Source organism: Rattus norvegicus, chromosome X (assembly GCF_036323735.1).
Source record: "Rattus norvegicus strain BN/NHsdMcwi chromosome X, GRCr8, whole genome shotgun sequence".
NCBI classification, from domain to species: domain Eukaryota; kingdom Metazoa; phylum Chordata; class Mammalia; order Rodentia; family Muridae; genus Rattus; species Rattus norvegicus.
Genome location: NC_086039.1, coordinates 71702099 through 71725101, shown reverse-complemented (window position 1 = coordinate 71725101; position 23003 = coordinate 71702099). Strand labels below are relative to the sequence as shown.

General features: G+C 40.5%; 2 protein-coding genes and 1 pseudogene across 6 annotated transcripts in view; 2 read left to right on the top strand and 1 right to left on the bottom strand.

The window, feature by feature from the left end:
- Nucleotides 1-23003, top strand: part of Phka1 (phosphorylase kinase regulatory subunit alpha 1) — a 138765-nt gene that overhangs the window by 53364 nt on the left and 62398 nt on the right. For all 5 annotated transcript variants that reach the window (XM_006257102.5, XM_063280283.1, XM_063280285.1 and 2 more), the window contains exons 11-14: nucleotides 5403-5498; nucleotides 6173-6280; nucleotides 9932-10010; nucleotides 18530-18664. In XM_006257102.5, coding sequence (XP_006257164.1) covers nucleotides 5403-5498; nucleotides 6173-6280; nucleotides 9932-10010; nucleotides 18530-18664 — 418 coding nt within the window. The remainder of the gene's footprint in view (nucleotides 1-5402; nucleotides 5499-6172; nucleotides 6281-9931; nucleotides 10011-18529; nucleotides 18665-23003) is intronic.
- Rps27a-ps3 (ribosomal protein S27a, pseudogene 3) lies at nucleotides 4416-4959 on the top strand (annotated as a pseudogene).
- Klhdc2l1 (kelch domain containing 2 like 1) lies at nucleotides 11160-12798 on the bottom strand. Its single transcript, XM_039100178.2, has one exon. The coding sequence runs from the start codon at nucleotides 12568-12570 to the stop codon at nucleotides 11350-11352; it is 1221 nt and encodes a 406-aa protein (XP_038956106.1). The 5' UTR covers nucleotides 12571-12798; the 3' UTR covers nucleotides 11160-11349.

The window sequence follows — 23003 nt, the reverse complement described above, 5'->3', positions numbered from 1 at the left end:
TCTCCTTGGTCACAAAAATTTGACAAGCAGCAGCTACTTCAGTGTGTCCCAGTTCATCTCAGAGCACTGGCATTTATATCCTCTGAAGAGTTCCCAGAATTCCAAATGTAAACTATCTGCAGCTGGCAAAACCATGCGGCTGCTAGTGCATGAGGCAAATCATGACCACCTGTGAAGCAGCTGCTTCTCCCACACCTGGGATTACAACAAAAACATGTTCACGTAGTATAACCAGATTTTTAAAGAAACCCAAACTCTTACTACATTTTCCCCTTGTAGTCCAAAAAGGCCTTTGTTTTTTATAACATCAAAAAACTATTTACAGTTATAAGAACTATCAAGTAAGAATTGTGTTTACAATGTCCAGTCCATATATATTTGTCAATCTTGGAGAAAGTACTCCACTATCTATCCTATCCTGGTAAGTCCAAACTTTTGTATCTAAATCACTTTCATAATTTTCTTTTATACAACTATAAACACTTTTTAAACCCTAAAGGATTTCCTTAGATTCTAAACAACTTAAGCATTTATGTCTTTAATCTTTTAATAAGAAAGGCTGGAAGAATATACCTATATGTCTTCAACCCCATCAGAGACCTGAGAGAGATAAAAGTTTACTTGAGCAAGCAGCTTCCAAAACTGTAGAGGTTCTTTGGTGCCCAACATCTTCTTTGAAGTATGTTGGGGGTGCTGCCAGGAACAGATGTGAGAAAAGCCTTTTATTAGTAAACCAACTTAAATGCGATGTTCTTTAATGTGTTTGCAGACCACCTATCTGTTCCAGTATATCTTAATAGCCAAACATCTTTTGTTTCCAGCTATTTATTAACTATTTAACTTTGAAAACATATACAAAACTAAATAAAGCTTACTTCTGTAGTTAGCTAAAATAGTACCTAACAAAACAACAAAGTAAGATTATTTATAAGTGACTACTTCCTAACTTGCATTTCTAATTATCCTAAATAGTTTTCAATAGTAGCTTTTATAAGACCAGAACTTTATGTTACATTTTAAAATGAATTGCATATATACAGTACATTAAGCAAGAACTGAACAAAATAAGCTCAAATTTCTACCAATAATACAATAATCCGTGCCAATTAAAATACTTGAGAATAGTAGATTCAATAATCTACCTTTTACCCTATCATACTTTACCTGCTGCTGAGCCTTGAGAAAGGGCCTCAAAGTCGATTCCTGATAGCAAAACATTATACAGTATATTCTTCCTTTCCCTGCAGTCATTTGTTCAATGGCACCCCTTACCACAGCATCTACAAACCCTGGGAAGCCTCAGCTTTCTTACTGAGAAACCATTCCTCCCAGAAAGGGCTCATTAGTGTCTCTGGGACAAAGTACTCTATTTTTTGGAGTTAACACACAGGACATTTTGAGCTCTGAGACTTTCAAGGACTTGGTTACAATTTCTTTTCAAATGACTAAATTTACTTCAATTGAAGTGCTGGGCATTTTGATATCAAAGACCTTGTGCGGCTACTGGGAAAGGTAATAGTAGTAATCTTGTAACCTCAGGCTGCCCCTCTGATGCAGTTGGTTCAAAAGATAAGCACACAGGAGAAGCCAGGAAAAGTTAAGCACACAGCTGGTGTCTCCTAATGGAGAAGATATTTGGCTGTTCTCCTGGAGTGCTGGGGGAAAATGTAGTTTACAACCTGGTAATCCTTTGCTACCTGTTGAGCCAGGCTCCTCCCATATCACCCAGAATATTATGTTTGTTTATCCCAGACTCCTAAAACCTTGAACATTACTTCTAGGCCATGAAACTTGTTGTTGTGAGAGTGTCACTTGTAATTTATAACAACCTCAGTGACTTCTATGTTGTATTATGTTTCTTTCCATTACTCTCCTTAGACCCTTATCCTAAGCATTGTTTCTGAAGTCAAGAAGAAGCTGTCTTACAGATAAAGCCATATGGCCTTTGCAAAGAACTTCAGTGTGAACATTTCTTAAGCCTTGTTGTACTCAAGGGGCTGAGATAATTGTTACTTGATTTTTCTTCCAAAATTGGGCAGTATTTAAGTACAGCTAAAGTAAATTATCTGGGTCAGACTCAAGAAATCCTGGCCCAAATCCTGGTTACCAAAATTGGGCTGATCCTAGTTTCATTCTTACCTCACCCTGATCTTTTTTTCTGCCTGTCTTGAAGCCTCCAGGAACCCCTCCACAATACTCAAACTGTACCCCAATCTATTAAACACATTTGAACAAGTTTGTGACTTCATCAACATCCTATTTATACCATGAAGCAGCTGGGATGAAGCTATTGTGTTGAAGAAGTATGTACTGTGTTTTCTGCCATAAATTATAGGGTTTTGGTTTTGGTTTTGTGTATGTATTTGTTTTTGTTTTATTTCCTATGAGACCAAGGCCTTATATATGTATATGCTAGACACTCTGAGCTGTATCCTGACCCTTCCCCTTTTTATAATTTAATTATTATTATGTTTCAGCAAATGTTAAGTAAATAACATAAACCTGACCATAACAGCAGCCAAATCTAGAGAGGAGAGATGACAGGGTAATGGGAAAGTGTGTATAAGAAAAGTATAATAAAATGCACATGTTAAATGTCATAATAAGGGGCTGGGGATTTAGCTCAGTGGTAGAGCGCTTACCTAGGAAGCGCAAGGCCCTGGGTTCGGTCCCCAGCTCCGAAAAAAAAATGTCATAATAAAATCCTTTATTTTATATACTAATTAACAAAAGCAATTCATAAAAATGTAGTTGTAAACTCTTAGTCAATGGTCTGGAGGATTTCTCAGTAGTTATAAACATTTGTTGCTCTTGCAGAAGATCAACGTTCAGGTCCCAGCACCCACATCAAAGAGCTCATAACCAGTGGCATCTCCAGTTCCAGGGGATGCTAGGTCTTCTTCTGACACACATGTGCACGCACACACCTGCATGTGTGCACATACATGCACACACACACAGTTGTGTACATGCATAAATAAAAATAAAGCTTAGAAAGAAATAAAATAAGAGCCAAGTTAAGGACTGGTGAGATAGCTCAATGATTAAGAGCACACAATGCTTTTCCAGATGACTCAAGTTTGATTCTGAGCACTCTTTGTCATGCAGTTCACAATACTTACAGGAGTTACAATTCAAGCTTCAGGGATCTGACATCTCTGGCCTCCGAGGGTACCAACATACATGTTCATATATTCACACAAAAACACATAGGTGTTTTAAAAATAATTTTTGCCATGCATAGTGGCACATGCCTTTAATTCTAGCACATGGGAGGCAGAAGCAAATGGATCTCTGTGAGTCTGAGGCCAGCCTGGTCTAAAGCATGAGTTCCAGGACAATCAGTGATACATAGTGTGGCCCTGTTTTGAAAATAAAACAAAAATAAACAAAAAACAAAAAGCAACATTTAAAAGTATTTTTAATTGAAATAGAATTACACCACTCTCCCTCATCCTTCCCTTCCTCAAACCCCTCCCAGCTTGTCTCTCAAGCCTCGTCCACGTACTCTCAAGTTGATAGCTTCTTTAAAACACTATATGTCTACAAACAAAAGCCAGAATGTTGGAGAGATGGCTCAAAGGTTAAGAGCACTGGCTGCTCTTCCAGAGGACCCAGGTTCAATTTCCAGCAACTGCATGGCAGCTCACAATTGACTGTAACTCCAGTTACGGAGCTCTGACACCCCTACACAGACATACATGCAAGCAAATCACCAATGCATATAAAAAATTAAAATGTATCATTAAAATTTTAATTTAGAAAAATCATTAGTAAACAAAGTTCTTACTAGTGAACTACAAGTTCAGAACCTCTTTGAACATAATCCTCGTGTTAAAGGACTTCAATTACACATACCAACTAAGATGAAAATCGAATTAAATGTATTAAACTATACAAAATTTCCATGCTACATTCAATGAGTACCTGCCTTAGTTAGGGTGATATTGCTATGACAAAGGACCATGATCAAATGCAACTTGGGGAGGAAAGGGTTGATTTGTTTCCATATCCTGAACCACAGTGTATAAATTAGGAACATGGAGGCAGGAGCTGATGCAGAGGCCATAGAGGAGTACTGCTTACTGGCTTGCTCATCATGGCTTGCTCAGCCTGTTTTCTTATAGAACCAGTGTAAGGGGGCTTGGAGTCAGGACAAAACACACCTAGACACCAAATTTTTGGCAAAAAGGAGCAGTGTTTCTGCAGGAGTGGTTTATAAAGAGAGAATAGGGGAAGTCTGTGTTAGGCTGAGTTGGTGTACCCTGATTGGCCATGTTAGCCAGTATAGCCAAATAATAAAATTTGATTGCTGGACTTGTCATTTTGATACTTGTACTTTGGTGATCAGTCACAAGAATGAGTCAGTGGCTAAGTAAGGGAATGTTTGTTGGGGGCTAGCTTTAGAAAAGTAATCTAGCTTTCTGATCCGCCATTGTGGGTGGAGCAGCCGCCGCGATGCAGATTTTTGTGAAGACCCTTACAGGGAAGACCCTCACGCTCGAGGCTGAACCCTCAGACACTATAGAAAATGTAAAGGCCAAGATCCAGGATGAGGAAGGAATTCCTCCTGATGAGCAGAGGTTGATCTTTGCTGGTGAGCAGCTGGAAGATGGCCGTACTTTGTCTGACTACAACATTCAAAAGGAGTCCATGCTCCATCTGGTGCTGAGACTTCGTAGTGGCGCTAAGAAAAGGAAGAAAAAGTCTTACACCACCCCAAAGAAAAACAAGCATAAGAGGAAGAAGGTCAAGTTGGCTGTGCTGAAATACTATAAGGTGGATGAAAATGGCAAAATCAGCCGACTTCGTCAGGAATGCCCTTCTGAGGAATATGGTGCTGGAGTTTTCATGGGTAGGCACTTTGACAGGCATTACTGTGGCAAGTGTTATCTGACTTACTGCTTCAACAAACCAGAAGACAAGTAGTTGTGTATGAGTTAATAAAAAGAAGGAACTCAAAACAAAACAAAACAAAACAGAAAGAAAAGTAATCTAACAGTTTAGCAAGAGGGAAAGAGGAAGGCAAGACCTGCCAGTGTCTTGGTTGCCATGCTTGAGCTCCTTAAAAAGCCCTTTACCCAGGACCAACAGCCTAGGGATCACACTGGCTGCAATGGGGTGGGCTTTCCCCTGTCAATCACTCACTAAGAAAATGCTTTACAGACAGGCTTGCCTGTAAGCCTAATCTTAGGGAGGCACTTTTCCACTGAGGCTCCCTCCTCTCAAGGTGATTCTAGTGTGTGTCAGGTCGACACAGTACTGTTCCCTCTTTCCTGTCCATTTTACCTGGTTAAACAAGCTCTGTTGTGATAGAGCCTTTTCTTTGGCTGTATCCTTCTGCTATGATTCCCACATAACGTTTCTAAAATTTTGGTTTTCTTCTTTTCTTTTTTCTGTAGGTTCAAGAATATAGAGAGGCTCTTGATGCAGTCCTCATCAAGGGCAAAAATGGAGTCCCACTACTTCCAGAGCTGTACAGTGTTCCTCCTGACAGGGTGAGTTGGATAGTGCTGGACGGTTGACAGGAAAGGATTTCTATGTGTTTCTATGATACTGACTTATCTGAGTCTCAGTGTTTATGACTTTGTACCTTATGACTTTAATATTCTAAAGTTTGGGTTCTCAGAGTAGGATAACAGAAATACGATTTTATTCCGTCAGTAATAAATTGTTAAAGCAGTCTCAATTATGGTGCTCTTATACAAAGAGATGGAAATGAAAGCAGGTATCATTTCTGAGAATGAGGAGATCAGTAGGTGACCCAGTCCTGTCAGCTTGTTATCCTCTGAAGCCAGGGATCTGAGATGGCCGGTGTAAATCAGACTTAGGAAAGTGAAGCAGGTGCTGTCGTTGTTTGTGAAGGAGAATTAGACATGGTAGAGCTGCAGCTTTACATTCTGGTGGGATTTGGAGAATGAGCTGCTATCAGCCTCAAGTGTCCCTTGAGGATTTATTATGAATAGGTTTCATCCACCCCTATTCCATCTGCATTTTCATAAGATTCTTCGGTGATTCACTCACATATTATAGCTTGAGCACTGTCCTACTTAGCTTTTCAATCCATTGCCTATAAACTATAAATCACAATCTAGACTGCAGTATTTTGTTATCTGGTGTCTTACGCTTTCTAGCATTGCCTCTTATTTGATCTCTCTATCTCGTCGTTTAGGTTGATGAAGAATATCAAAATCCTCACACCGTGGATCGAGTCCCTATGGGAAAATTGCCTCACATGTGGGGTCAGTCCCTATATATTTTAGGAAACTTGATGGCGGAGGTAAGGGAAGACTTGAAAGCTATCCCACCTTTTGTTTATTTGTTTACCATAGTCACCATTATAATCAGATTGGCAATGAACTCACTAAATTCAAATAATTTCTTCATCCTTTTATACTTTGATATTACAGCTTTTCCTCTAGCTCTTTGGCATAGGGGTATGGCCATTACTTGACAAAAATCTCTTGCTCCCTGGCAACTATCTATTCTGCTGCCCGTAGCTCCCTACTTGGGCATTGCACTTGGTGCTGTTCAGGAATCAAGTTGTGCATCTTTCCCTTTCAAAACTCCCGTCATTGGTGTCTTGCCTGGTGACTAAACAATGCAGTTAGGCGTAGTGATTACTGGTGATGGATTAAATGCCAACCTTCCTAAGCATCATAACATTTCATTCATTCATTCATTCATTCATTCATTCATTGAATTAAGTGATCATTTGGGGTACTTTGACCATGTTTTTTTGTTTGTTGTTGTAGTGGGGTTTTTTGTTACTGTTTTTTACTTTTTAGTAAGAAGCTTCCTAAATGTTCTTTAGATCAAAATCTTATAAGATAGCTCTTAATGAGGTACAATTTTATATCCAGTTTCCTGGGAGGAAGCATTTTGAGCCTACATAGAAGGATATTACCTAGTCCTTTCTGAAAACCCTATTTTCAACACTCTATGTTAGTTTTAAAAGACAAGGTCTTGCTATATAGCAGTAGCTGGTCTTGAACTTGCCACATAGACCAAGCTGGCCTTGAGCTTGCAGTGATCCTTCTGTGTCTGTTTCCTGGGCTCTGGGATTACAAATGTTTTTCTTCACACCTAGCATGATTGTTTTGATATGAGAGCCCCACATTCTTGGAGAATCTAGTTTGGAACTTAGCTGGCATTTCTGATGAAGATTCTTACCTGTTTATGTGGCCATTTATTTTCTACAGCTCTATTTTTTGTTTTGTTTTCTGTGGCCATGGCTGTTTGATAGTTGTTAACTGACATGAGCTTGGATCTAGCAATAATGGGCATAATGCTTCAAAGTAATCTTTGTCCAGTACCTTTCCTGTCCAACAAGAAATGAAATAGGATAAAAAGGAAGGATTCAGTATTATTAAGGAAAACGGTGGGTGAGTTCATCTTATTTCACAACATATGGAAAATAAGTAAAAAGATTTCTACTAGTCAAAAATCACAGCAGGCACATGGACAGACAAGCAAGCAATGCTTATTATCAGTTTTTAAATTTAATCTATTTTGAGAATTCCATGCATGTGTGCTGCATTTATGTTATTTTCATGTCTTACTCCATTTCACGTACAGAGGCTGCCAGGTGCCTCTCGCGTTGCTTATATGTATATTTAGGATTGACCACTTGGGATTGGATAACCTGTTAGAGGGCTCATTCCTGGAGAATACTGGTTCTCCCTGTCTCATCAGCCATTAATTGCCTATAGATCTTTGTCCAGAGTCCCCTGAGATTTTCCACATTCATGTTGCCATGTCTATTGGTTGTGTCATTGTGGAGGTCTTACTTAGGTGACCACGCTTTTTTTTATATTTCATGAATGCAGCTTCCCTATCATATATAGAAAGTACAATACATTTCAGCACATGTCCTGGTCCCCTAGTTATTAAAAATCTTTCCACTTGCTCCACCATTATATTCTCTGAGTCTTAGGTATAGGGGTATTGTAGATGTGTTGATAAGGGTTGATACCCCAAAGTCATTTGTTCTCTGCATTTTAACCACTTGTGGTTTTCTGTCTGCTGCAAAAAGAAGCTTCTTTGATGAGAGGTGAGAGCTATATGTACCTGTGTGTATAAGGATGGTTACTTAGAATTCAGTTAGGAATTAATACTGGTTAGGAAAGTAGCAATAGTAGGTTCTCTTCTAAGTTTTATGACCCTAACGGCCAAGGGTAATTGGCCAGGTTTCCAGTATCAGACACGAGTTGCCTCCTATTGAGTAGTCCAATCAGACAACTGCTGGTTGCCTCTATAAGTACAACTGCTGGGGCCTTGGGGATATCTTGCCATATTGTGGTCCATAGGTTTCATAACTGGCCAAGACTATTGATTGCTTTTCTCTCTTGGCACCCCGCTTACCACTTTTGGTCATTAGAATTCTAATCATCAGGTAGGAAGCTTTCTGATCAGTTCTGGCTTAATGCCTTCAAATTCTGTATCTAAAGATATGGTGTCTTCAGCTATTAGATCTACCTTCAAGTTCCGTGAGGCAACCAAAGAAGATGGAAGTAGCCTACATTAATACTATGGTCTCCCTGTCTGTCTATCTGTCTGTCTGCCCTGCCCCCGCCATGGTATTATTTATCCCTTTGCTATCCTTCACCCTTTTCAGTTAAATCTTCCCACACCATTTTCCTATTTCTAAGACATTAATTTTTGCTCATTTGTCTGTCATAACATATAAATATATCCAAAGAAGATAATGGAATAACCAGAAACTTTCTATTTATTTATAATTTATAACCTACTATTCTTCAAAAAAATAAGGATTTGTGGCACCTACTACTGTCTTCTTTCTGTCATTTTCCCCTAAAATACTAACTTTCCTTTTTTTTACATTTTTTTACTATTTTTAAATTTTGTTTTATTATCATTTTATTTACTTATTTTATGTGTATGGACGCTTGTATACTACATACCATATGTGGATAGTGCCACTGGAGGGAGAAGAGGCATCAGCTTGTCTAAAACTGGTATTAGACAGTTGTGGGTGCTGGGAATGGAAGACTCAGGTCTTCTGTAATGTCAGTCTGCATACAGGGCACTATCTGAGAAGATCTGGGGGAAGAGGGGCCCTGGCCCAGCCGGAACTGCCAGAGGGTTATAGCTCTTCAAGAAGAAGCCAGAACAAGGTGGGCTGCTGGGCCACTTCTAAGGTCTCAGTTTCCCTTGGAGTTGGTGGCAGACAGTAGGATACAGCAGACAGCTAGGGGTCAAGGTTGGGGTGACCAAGCAGGAACTAGCTGTGGTCAGGCTCTCACACTGGCTGTTTGGGCCAGGTTGAGGTCCAGCTTCTGGAGAGAAAGCTCTTCCCTGGAGTGTTAGAGCTTGATAAGACAGGAATTTTCAGAAGATCTCTGGTGAAATAACTCGTGCCCGTTATTCCTTGTGGACAGGGCCTTATAAACATTTGGGGGCGGGTTGGAGTCTAGAGGCAGATGCTTTCCAATGACTTGGTCTGGGACGCCTCATCTGCATGTGGAAGGACTTCAGGTGTTGTCCCTATGTGACTGATTGTCACAGCCCTCTCAATGGTCTGCTGTGGTCATGTGTGCCAAGACAGGAACCTGGTCAGGAGTTTATTTAAACGCCTACTAAACATCTACTTTTCTCAAGTATAAGAATTGCCAGGGATGGGGTTGGGGATTTAGCTCAGTGGTTAGAGCGCTTGCCTAGGAAGCGCAAGGCCCTGGGTTCGGTCCCCAGCTCCGAAAAAAAGAACCAAAAAAAAAAAAAAAAAAAAAGAATTGCCAGGGTTTCTGGGTTTCTGAATCTGCTCTACCTTACCAGGTTTTCTGTCTGGTACCACAGTCCACTGCCTCACATTGTAAGAGCAGCCAGCGCTCTTAACTATAGAGCCATCTCTCCAGTACCCTAGCTTTATTTTTTGAGGCTTATTAATTTTGTTTTTATGGGTTTTCTTTAGGGATTTTTAGCTCCTGGAGAAATTGATCCCCTGAATCGTAGGTTTTCCACTGTCCCAAAGCCAGACGTAGTGGTTCAAGGTATGTATTACTTACTCTTAGCAATAGAAACATTATATTATATTATATTATGTTATATTATATAATATTATATTATAAGTCTGATTAGGCAAAGAGATTTGGGGGCTCTATCTTAGGCTTCAAGTCTGTAACAAATTTGATTTAGTTTGGTTTCAAAATTACTGTTAATAAGTCAATGAAAGATGATCTCAGAGGTTATAAAATACTATTTGATATACCTCATTTCTGAGAATTCTTTTCTTTAAAATTTTATGGTATTTTATTCCACTGGTCACTGTTATATTCTTTTAAACCACATTTTCTGTGCTGTTTCTGCTAGTATTCTTTTCTTTTCATAACCCCCTATGCATTAACATCCTCCTGCATTATGGTGTTAGGCCTGTATCCCTCATAGTACATTTGCTTCTAATCATTATCTTACTAGACAGTATGTCTAAAAATTTTCCGTTGAGAAACAACTTAAATGTGAGAGTATCTACAGTATGCAAAACACTGAACTGAGTTCTCTAAACATTAAGAATCTGAGTCTTGGGCTGTGTGTAGTGGTACATGTGTTTAATCCCAGCAGTGGGGAGCCAAAGGCAGGCAGATCACTGAATTCAATTCTAGCTTCTTCTATATCAGGAGTTCCAGGCTAGCCAAGGATACGTACGTAGTGAGACTGTCTTAGGGTTTCTATTCCTGTGAAGAGACGCCATGACCAAGGGAACTCTCATAAAGGAAAACATTTAATTAGGGCTGGCTTACACTTCAGAGATTTTGTCCACTATTGTCATGATGGGAAGCTTGGCAGCATGCAGTCAGACAGGATGCTAGAGAGGTAGCTGAGAGGTCTACATCCAAACCATCAGGCAGCAGGAAGAGAGAGACTGGATCTGGCTTAAGCTTCCGAAACCTCCAAGCCCACCACCAGTAACACACTTCTTCCAAAAAGGCTCCACCTACTCTAACAAGGCTGCACATCCAAATCCTATCAAATAATGCCATACCTTATGAGCCTATAGGAGCCATTTTTCATTCAAACTATCACAGAGATCCTGTCTCAAAAAATCCTAGTCAAAATTTCAATGAATGAAGTTTGTGCTAAACACAAAAAACACAAAGCTTGATTCTTTCCTATCCTTCTTACTTCTCCCAAAAAAATGTTGATTTTTTTTTTGGTGTTAAATACATTTATTGTAAACTTTAGACACAAAAATAGGTTCTCTAGGCCATTCACATGCACATAAAACCCAGAAAGCTGCAAACTACAACAATGATATAATTATACAAAGGATGACACTGACAAATACAGGGCTGTTTTCCATGCAAGTAGACCAGAAGTATTATCTACAAAGCCTTATGATCCAGAACTGTTGTTACTACCAAACCTCTGATTAACACTGTGAAGTAAGTGTTTTGGAAGGCAGCTCCACGAGTTGGCTAGCATATCTTTAAAGCAAATGACTGCTTCTAAGCTTAGCCGTACAAGAGATTTTGGTTGGACTGAAAATATAAGTACTTCGTTACTGTGTGCAGCCCTATGATGGACCAGCAGATTGTTGGCACAACCACCAAAAACAATTACTTCTCCCTCATCGCTCGCACAAGCTGTATGCCATAATCTTGGTTTTTCAACATAAGAATGATTAAACTGAATCCATTCATTTTTACTGATGCAGTAAGTCCAGGCATCACTTAGTGGCTGCTTTTCAGTGGTAAATCCTCCGAAGAGAAAAAGATGGTCTGAAGAGACTGCTGTCAGTGAGTGCCAGGAGCGGCCAACAGGGCATATACCTTGTGGAATTAGTTCATTCCACTCCCATGTGTCCAGATTAAGATAGTGCAGATCATTCATTCTAGTATCTCGGTATCTGCCACCAAACACAAAACCCTTGTTTCCAACAGTTGCACAGGCATGGGCAGCACGAGGTGAAGGTGCCTTGCCAGTGGTGATGGGCTGGCTCCAGGCAAATGTTTCAGTGTCTAAAATATGGACATGATCATTCCATCCTCTTGGATGACTTGAATTCCGAAAAGATGTTTCATCAAATTCAAACGTCCCCAATACTTTATCTTCAGGTATATATCCATAGCCTCCAAAAAATATTAACTTGTTTTTATATACCCAGACACCAAGTTTGTCCTTTGATGATGGAGGAATTCCTTGGCAATCAATTCTTTCCCACTGTAACACTCTGTCTGCAGACCTTGAGTCCAGCATGTAGAACTTGTTTGTGTTGCCTCTGGAATGGTGGCCTCCAAACAAGTACAGCACCCTGTCTACGCACACAGCGCAGCTCCCAGACATGGACGGGGGCACATCACCTTCAGTGTTGATCTTTTTCCATCTTCCACTCTCCATGTTGTAGATCCACAGTTCTTCTCTGGGCAGATAGAAGTCATAGAGTCCTCTCACTTGATTACTCTTGTAGCCGCCCCAGACGAACATGTGGCGCCCATCGCTGACAGCGACGTGGCCGCTGCGCTCGGCCGGGCAGGCCAGCTCCATGGCCTCATAGCCTTCGAAGGCCGGGCCTGGCATGTCCTCCGCTCGAGCATCCTCGTTGCCATCAGCCATCTTGAGGCTGCACCGCTGGGCACCGAGACCGCTCCGGCTCCGCAGGCAGGAGACAAAGGAAAGCGGAGCGGTGGACCGCGGCGCGCAGCCAGCGCTGACGACCCGCCTCTACTGTGCTGCGCCTCCGCCTCCGAGCCGAGCGCTGGGGCGCGCGCCGACAGCGGCTGAGGGTCTCGCGGGGACCACGCTGCAGCCCGGACCTGGCTAGGAGCGGGAGAGCGGCGAGGCGGCTCTCACTGGCAGCCCGCCCCGCCTCCGGCCGCGGGGCAAATGTTGATTTTTTTTACCTTCTATTTACCTATTTTTTCAATATTTCCATTATCATTGTTTTTGAGAGTAGACTTCTTGATGTGAATTTTCATTCAACATCACTCTTCAATATGGTATTAAGTCCTACTATAAAGATTCTTTTAAATGTCCCTTGGATTTCAGGTTGATTCTGTACGAAAAATCAGCCTATGTTCTAAAGCTTCTTATACTTGATACTCTGTGTGATCTATTTAGGTGGCCGTTGCACCTCATTGTTGCTAGCAAATGTTTTATAGAAACTATTATTCTTCATCCCCCATAAAGAGGCATCTTTTCCTCTGAGGTTTAAACCTTCTTGCTATGTTGACCTTCTGTTTGTTCTAATTCATATATTTATGACTTTGAAGCCCAACTCACAGTCTTCTTCCTCCTCCCAAAATCCTGTCATAAAACTAGATTTCAGCATTGATGTAGATGCTATCTTCTATTTTTATCCTTAACATTTTTAGATATCCATGACACTAGTACCCTTTCTCTGTATCTCTAGATTACATACAATGTCTTTGTTACTTTTCTATTGCTGTGACAAACCACTATGACCAAGGCAGCTTATACAAGAAAACATTTAATTTGAGGCTTGCAGTTCCAGAAGGTAGAGTCCATGACCACCATGGCAAGGAGCATGGCAACAGGCAAGCAGGTGTAATGCTGAAGAAGTAGCTGAGAGCTTACATCCTTATCTGCAGTTAGAAGACAGAGAGACAGAGAAAGAGGAAATGGAGTGTGAGAAAGACAGAGAGGAGAAAGAATAGGAACTAATCAGGAATAATATGGGCTTTGCTACCTCCACTGACACATTTCCTCTAAGGAGGCTATGTCCCTTAATCCTTCCCTCTAGCTGAGGGCTAAGCACTTAAAGGCTATAGGGGCCCTTCTCATTCAGACCACCACACACACACCATGGGTCAAACTTTTGGATCTTATAGGTGTGTCATTCTTTTGTTCTGCTAACAATGTTACATGTGACAATAAAAAACACACCATCCCATGCTAGCACCACTTACTCTCTGGTGCCAGCAGACTCCATGGCTAGCCCCATGCAGTGATCGCCTACCTGCAGGTTCTCTTGTGGCAGATCCTGCTTACGTTTCCAGCCACCCACACCCTGTGGTTAGCTCTCACAAATCCCCATAACCCAACCCACAATACTCTAGAGGCTTGTAATTTATCAGTCAGATTTATATCAGTAAATTCTCACCCCACAAAACGTCCACGCAGTGAACTCAGAGCTAATTGATATTGATATGAACTGCCCACCTAGATAAGACAAATTGTCGTGTTATTATCCATCCCTGTAAGATATTCGTAGCTACCTGTGGCTATTTAAAGCCATGCAGAATCTGGATGTCTATCTCTTTCTCCATCTACTTTCCTCCTCTGTCTCTGTCCCATCTCTAAAGTTCTCTGCCTGCCTTCCTTTTCCACTGCCCAATCACAGGCTCTTGCCTTCCCTTGTGCCTGCCCTCACCAGCATATAAACAGCAACCCACAACAATGTGTCTCGGTTTTTCCCTCCTTCCTATTTGTCTCTAATTTCTCCTAGTCTGTTCCTCTCTACCTCATGTTTGATCACCTAAATATCCCATTCACCAATGCATCATATTGTTGCTATGTCTGCCGAACTATTGTAGTTCAAGATCAATTGTATAGGCTACACTTTCTGATCCTAAACCTACTAGAAGATATCATGGGGAAAGTCCATGATAAGCAGAGTGGTGGCATTGGATGTCCATAGTCTCCAACTCCGCTTCCTGTTTGTTGGTTTTTGTTCTTATTATTAGACAGCATTTTCATATTTTTTCAGCTATGCCTTGTTTCCACCTAATATATAGACTGCTACTTCATGCCAGCTCATTTTCATATTCTCATGTTCTTTAGTTTCCCAACTCTTCCCACCCCAATAATCTTACCCATACGTGCTCCCTTTTCTTTAGTCTCAGAAAAATGTGTTTATTCTCCTACTCAAGATAAATTCCCCCTTTGCCACTTGATCCTATAATCTTCTTTACAAATAGTCCTTTGAAATAGTCAGATTTCCCCACTCCAGTTTCTTTATCTATTGTTATATTAATCTCCATCTGGCTTTCAGATGTGGCTTCTTTTCACATTGATATTTCTGCCTCTTTGTAGTCCATTAATTCTCTAGTTCTTTATAGTGTGGTTTAATACTCTGAAATATTCTTGCTTAGTTTCCAGAGGCCTTGGCATTGTCAGTCTTAGTAGATATTTTATTATCAGTGTAATAGCAGATCTTTTAGATAGACTTGTCATATATCTTTCTAGAAACTTAATTTCCACAGTGTCCATGAGCATATGTATTTGTAGATCTCCTTCAACCTGTTTGAAGTACTTTTCTACCTTATTCTTGTCTTTCTCTTCTTTTATTTCCCTTGAGCTATTGGTATTACTGAGAGCTCTGTCCATAGCCTGCCATTTGTCTTGTTCTGAATAATTGGTCATGTTTCTCAGTTTCATTCCAAAATCTTTCCCTTTTCCCTCATCTCACATGATGACCTCACATCCTATGCTATAGAGAAAATATAAGACATGATACAAGAACTTCCCTTTGTCCAAGGCTTATCCTTATCAATCTGTTCCTGAGTTTCCTCAAAGTAATATTCCAGTTCCTCTTTTCTTGACAATATGTATTCTCTTCCCATCTCATCTGTTTCTAATGAGTTCTTACTTGAATGTGTCTATGCACTGTAGGCTCAATATAACTAAAGCTGATCAGCTGGATCCTCCTACTTTATCAGCTAATCCTACTATGCCTTCTGTGTCTGTCATTAAATACTCCCAGCATACAGAAATGAACACTCAAAGAACACTTTTCAATTCCTATTTATTCCTCTCAGATTTCCTGTGTTTATAAAACAAGCTCTGGCTCTTTTACTTCTCCAGTCACTCTAAAATCCATCCTGTTTCTGACAGTGCCAATAGCATGATTCTAATGTAAGTTATCAACACACACGCCCCCTTACATTACTGCATTAATTTTGAACTGATATTTCTGTCTTCAGTCCAAGCCCAATACAGTCTGTCGTCTTATCAGCTTATTATAACCCATATAAAGAAATGTCCATTCATTCTTTAATTATTAACTTGAGTGTACTCTTTTAAGGTACAACTTGGGTATATTATTGCTCTGATTATAACTCTGCGGGCATTTTGTATTTCAGTTCTTTTGACATAACTTACAAAGACTCTTTGTAGTTTACTCTATTTCTCTTCACTCTCCTCCACAATCATAATTCCTACTACAAGGACTTGGTTCACAGGCTGAGGGTGTAGCTCAGTGGTACAAGTGATTGGCTGTTCTGTGAAGGCCTGTCTTCATTCTCCAGCACAACTGGAAGCAAAGCAGTAAAAGCTAACTTTATAACTTTGTTCATGCTGTGTCTTTTATCTGAAACAGCTTTTCCCTTACTTTCACCATCGCCTCTATCAGATTAACTTCTTTCTGCCCTCCATCAGGAGTCATTATGTCCATGTATATACCCCTTGTATCTGACATCATACTCTCATTTATATTTTATAAATATAAACAAGAATTTATTTGCTTTGTTGAATGTACTCCTGGGACCTCAAAGTGTTATTTACCTTGATTCTCCTTTAGTCCCTTTTACTCCTATAACTAGTTCTATGGCCCCATGTAGAACCCTGAAGTTCTATAGAATGCAGCCTGGGAAACAGTGCCCAACAATAATATACAAAACCTTAACATGTATCCTTCCATGATGAGCTAACCTTGTCTACCTTTCCATTTTCATTCATTTTATTGCTTAGTAAAATCTTTCATGCCATAACATTGAAGCCTATATAGTTTGCTGCTGCCTCCCCAACTTTAGACTAGAATAACTATCCCCTTGCAGTTTACTTTTTAAAAAAAAGTATATGGGCATTTTGTTTGCATGTGTCTTTGTGTGGCAAGTGACTGTCTGGTGCCTGGGGAGGCCAGAAGAAGGCATTGGATCCTTTCTGTCTTACTTAGAGTTTTACTGCTGTGAACAGACACCATGACCAAGGCAATTCTTATGAAGGCCAGCATTTACTTTGGAGTTGGCTTACACTTTCAGAGGTTCAGTCCATTATCATCAAAGTGGGACTGGAGGAGCTGAGAATTCTGTATCTTCACAAAAGATAAACAGGAAAAGATTAACATCCAGACACATAAGAGGATGGTCTCAGAGCCCACCCCAACAATGGCACACTTCCTCCAACAAGACCAAACCTCCCTGGGCCAAGCATATTCCAACCACCACATTTCTTCTGAAACTAGATTTGAAGTTTGGAGGCCACCATGTAGGTACTGAGAACTGAACCTGGATCCTCTAGATGAGAAGCCAGTGCTCTTAATTGAAGATGAGTTGTCTCTCCAGCACTCCATTCAGTTTTTGTCCTTCTGACAAATTTACTTATTATTTCAAATCCAGTTAGCTACCAGCTCTTTCCCCCTACCTTCATTTACTTAATTTTTTAATTTAACACATATGGATGTTTTATCTGAATGTACATTTGAGCACCAACATGTGTGCATGGTACCCTCAAATGGCATTGGATCTCCTGGAACTGGAGTTACAGATAGTTATAAGCCATATGTACACATAGATATTGATAACTGAATCTGGGTACTCTAGAAAAGCAGCCAGTGCTCTTAACTACTGAGCCATCTCTCTAGTCTGCCTTTCTTGAAACCAACCTTTCTAACTCAAGACTAGGTAAATGCACCTTCTGGGGGGTCTCGTGATATATATATATATATATGTGTGTGTGTGTGTGTGTGTGTGTGTGTGTGTGTGTGTGTGTGTGTGTGTGTGTATTTACCCAGGAGTCATTTTCTATTGAATTAATATTTCCTTTTACCATAACACCCAGAGCTTCTTACAGGAAAAGCTACTATATTCATCTCTATATCCCCAGCACCTTCACCACACTCCCTGTAAACCCACAGTTGTCAGACCTGTATATTACTGACTCAGATTTTCAGCCTCAGTTTACTCTCCTTCTTCCATTCTCTAGCTATAGGGCAACTCTAGTGTTTCATATATTCTATATTGCCCTGACACTCCTAGCACTGACATTAGTTGTGCGTATATTGAAGAGCCTGGGCAGTCAGCTTTCACCAGCACTATCAGAAAAAGACTGAGGATTAACAATTTCCCATTACAACATGGAATCTGATAACTACTGAAAGCCATTCAGTAGGCACACATGGGTACCTAGCCAAAAAGCTTCTTCTCATATTCTACTTAGTTTTTCCTTTCCTAGTTATGCAGTTTTTAAAATCTAGAATAATCCCTGATTCAGTAGACTTCCTCAATAATACTTTCCTCTCTTGCCCTCCTAAAGAAATTATACACTTGAAAATATTTCTAGGGGTCTGGAGAGATGGCTCAGCTCAGCAATTGAGAGTACTTGTTCATACAGAAGACCCAGGTTCACTTTCCAGAAGTCACATAGTGGCTTATAACTGTCTATAACTCCAATTTCAGGGGATCTGATGCACTCCTCAGACCTCCATGGGCACCAGACGTTTATGTGGTCCATAGACATACATGTAGTCAAAACACTCATACACATCAAATAAATGAAGTTTTAAGTTTCTGTTGGACGAAAAACCTTCTGTTGATCTCATCTTTCTTTCCTGTAGTCTCCATTCTGGCTGAAACAGAAGAAATCAAGGCCATTTTGAAGGACAAAGGAATTGATGTGGAGACCATTGCTGAAGTGTACCCCATAAGAGTACAGCCAGCTCGTATTCTCAGCCACATTTATTCCAGTCTAGGTAAGGAGATTGGCCAGCCTGCTAAAATCAAGCTGTTATGTGATGCGGGCTGGTTTCTTTCCATTCCCCACCCCGATCTTTAACTTGTATTGTTTTATTACATTGGATCCAAGAAGGAATTTAGACTCTGGAATCCGAGTTTCTGAACTAATCTTTTATGAACAGGCTTAATAATTTTAGGTGTGTTTATGCATACTTTGGTATGTAGAACAGTCTTGATTCCAGACAGTATGCATACTTAACTAGCATGCTTTCCCCTTTCTTAGAAACTATATTTCTGTTTTGAATACATGCTAATTTTATGTAGATTAGTGATCAAGGAACTTATTTAAGGTCTTTTTTACTTTGTTGTATAATGAGCTAATTATTAACAAATTCCTTAATTTAATACCTTTTTCTAAATAATTATTTTTATTCTTTTTATTAAATTTGATGATAGAACTTTCATATTAAGCAAATATACTGTTACCAAACAAAAGATATGGGTGCTGGTAGTCTGTAGCTCAGGGTCAGAACCCTTGCCTAGACTATACAAAGCCTGAGTTCCAGCCTTTTTAACAAAAAAGAAAAGGATATGCAAAATTTCTAAACTATCTTTGCAAGAGACTGATTAAACATGCTTCCTTCAAATATCCAGGTTCTGATCCCTAGTACTTAGGAACATTACCTTATATGGCAAAAATAATTTTGCAAATGTTGTTAAATTAAGGAACTTGAGATGAGAATGATTGAGGTGGACCCCCAAATACAATCATAGGGTCAGAACAGGCTACGGAAGTAGCTGTGATATATTTGGGATTGATAGTTTGAATTACGGTCTATGGTCCAGCTAATACAACAATGACTACCTATAAAGATAAGGTCCAAGAATCCAGGTAGTTTTATTAATTCACAAGGCTGGGTGACCTAGCTGGTCTTCAGTATACACTGAAATCCTAAAGAAGTAGGCTCTAATCCCAGTGAAGGCAAGAGCAAGTTTCCTTCTTCCAAGTCCTTTATATAGGCTACCAGTAGAATGTGTGACCATATTAGAGATGGGTCTTCCTACCTCAAAAGATCTGGATTAATAGTTTCTTCCCACCTTAAAGATTTGGATTAGAAGTGGATCTTCCTGCTTCAAATGATTAAGCAAACATCCCTCACAGGTATGCCCAGACATTTTAGGGGTTTTAGTTAATTCCAAATGTCAAATTGACAACCAAGAATAGTCATCACAAGTCCACCCCTTATCAACTTGACACGTAATCCTATCTCCTTATGTCATGCTTAATTTTTAAATGACACAATAATCAGGTTATAATTATAACATTATATAACTATCATCTAAATAATAGCAAACTCTTTATGTATTTAACCAGGTTATAATAACTCCTAACATGATATATCTGTCCACTGTACAACAGCAAGCACTTTATAAATTTAGAATAAGTGGCAATGTCACTTGAGGGAACGTCTTTTTAGTATCTCGAACTTAAGTGTGCTAACCATTGGTATTCTCTTAATTGATGTTACATTGCTTTCCTAATCCAAAGTCCTAAATAAAGTGCATGCCACCAGTGAGCAGCATGGTCAGGCCTGTCACAGCAATATTTATGTCCCTAGTACCAACTCTGTCTTTGTCAGTGTTCCATTGCTCTGAACAGACACTATGTCTATGGCAACTTTTATAATGGAAACATTTCATTGGGTCTGGCTTACAGTTTCAGAGGTTTAGTCCATTATCATCCTGGTGGGAAGCATGAGAGCACACAGGCAGACATGGTGCTGGGGAAGGAGCTGAGACTTCTACAGCAGAATCTACAGGCATCAAGAAGGGAGAACCACTGAACCTGGCTTGGGCTTTGGTTCTTCTTATTTGGTTTGGCTTGGTTTGGTTTGACTTGGTTTGGTTTGGTTTTTTACTTTTTATCGATTCTTTGTGAATTTCACATCATGCACCCAAGTCCCACTCATCTCCTGTCCCCTCATATCTGCCCTCTACCCTTGGACCTTCCTCCTCCAAAAGAAACACAAAATATTTTTAAAAGCATAGAAAGCATAGTATGTTCCACAGTATACCCCTCTGTCCAACCATCTTTACTTGCAAATGTTCGTCACAATGAGTCATTGATCTGGTTCGAGATCTCTGGCTTCTATCACGCTATCAATATTGGATCCTCAGTGGAGTTATCCTGTTTCATGGAGATTTCTGAAGCTTTCAACCCCAGGACTGGCCCTTTAACACACCTCAACAGTTCACAGATGATTCAGTTATTCGTGTGTACCAACTAAAAGCCCTGGATCTGAACCTGAGTGGTAGTTAAACTGGTCAGTGAGCCAGCTCTTCCTTATCTGCACCACCAGCACTGCTCTGGCTAGGCTGCCCAATGCCACCATTAGCAGGAGGCAGGGTCAGCTCTCAAGATCTCTGGGTGGGACTCAGCAGCACCCAGGCCTCCACAGCCAGCTCCACAATGCTGCCCAGTCAAGGTATGGGGCCCATTGTCCCAAGTGCTGCAGCCTATGAGGAGCTGAGCCAGCTCTCTGTATTCTCACGTCCTCAGGACTGGCTCATCTGTGCCTTTGCCATTAGGGACAGCTCTGCCCTGTTGCCCAGGTGCAGGACTCACTTTCCTGAGTGCTGCTGTTGGTGAGGAGCAGGGATGGCTCAGCTGTTCTCATGACCAATTGCCTCAGTGCTGAAGGCAAGGGGTGACCCCAGTGCCCACTGGATTGGGCTTTTTAAACCTCAATTCTCACCCCCCCCCCCAGTGACACACTGTGTCCAACAAAGCTACACCTCCTTTCAAATAATGCCATTCCCTGGTGGCCAAACATTCAAATCTATGAACTTATGGGAGCATTCTCATTCAAACCACCAAATTGGAGTTGTATGGCTATGAGGATTATCAAGGAATGCTTGTATCCCTTTGAAATCAGGATTGGCTAGAAATAAATTCTCTCCAGAAGGAACCAACACTATTGAAACCTTAGTTTTAATTTTTAAATTCTAAATGTAAGGCTTTGGAATACATTCAGATTTAAGGTTTTAGGTAAATGATGCATGCTCAACTAAGAAAAAAATATGAATATTCCTATTTTTAAGATATAAAACATTTAAGGGTCCTAGTACTTAGGATAAGGAATATTCTATCTATGCCAGCAGAAATACTGCCAACTTAGACTGACAGAGTCAGATGACAAGTATAGGACCACCTGAAAGAAGTCTTTTGGATTTCCAGAATTCTACAGTGGGGTAGCAAACAAATGAAACTGCTCATTTGCAAGCACATGCTACCTTCCAAGTAAAAAGGATAGCTCACAGGGCGCCACTTTGAGTGGTGTGAAGCTCAGACTCAATGAAAGGGCTATCAAGCTACTGCTGAGCATTGAAATCCAATGACTTGCCTATCTGGGTCTAACATTTCTTGGAACTGGTAAGACTTCCTGCCATTTTCTCCTTTTTTAAATAATAGGAATGTCTATAGTTTGTAACCAACCCTGTCCCACTACTGCATTTGAGGTTCAGCAATTATGTTTTCCAATCTTGTCCCAGGATGGCATATACCAAGATTCTCATTCATACCTTAATAAAAATATTTGGACTTTGGTCTGATGATATTGGAAAGATATTGGACTTGGTCTGATGCTATGATATGTTAGAGTTTGAGAGATGTTGGGATGGTGTACGTGTATTTTACAAGTGAAAGGAAATGTGTATTCTCAGGACCCAAGGGGTAAACTGAAGGATGAGAAATATCTCACCCCAGACATCCATTTATAATTCTGGGAACCTGTGAGCATTATCTTGTGTGTCAAAGAAGTCTTAGCAAATATAATTAAGAATTGTGAGATATGGAAGAATATTCTGGATTATCAAAGTAGGTCCTTGTGGTTTTTGCGTTTCACCCCACTGCTAGGGCAAGCAAACTGTGGAGATGCTAGACAACATTTACCCTGCACTAATGTCGGGTGATGGGAAGCATCAGTGCGCTGTTCTGGGAGTGGGAGAATGCAGCCTTGGGTTAGGATGGGGGCCTTCAGCCCGAGTGAGAAATGGCATAGGTTGACGCAGAAGCTGGGGTTCCCAAACTGCAGGGCATTCAGTAGCTGCTGAAAACCACATGGAGTCTGAATGAAGGGGTATCAGGCCTGTGATGAGGCCAGGTCCGGTTCTCAGACTTCTGGACATCTAGACGCTGGAAGTCTTGGAGTAGCTGAGAATGGTGGAGGCCAATGGGCTGAAGAGGAGCCCAGAGCCGGTAGAAGAATGGGGAACTCCGGCTTAATTTAGCAGTGGCTCAGCAGTGACGAGTCCAGGAACATGGAGGGGCCTTCTGCAGGAGACTCTGTAGATGAA

Excerpts from the sequence above, each read along its gene's own strand:
- Klhdc2l1 (XM_039100178.2), bottom strand. The coding sequence starts at position 12,570 with ATGGCTGATGGCAACGAGGATGCTCGAGCGGAGGACATGCCAGGCCCG.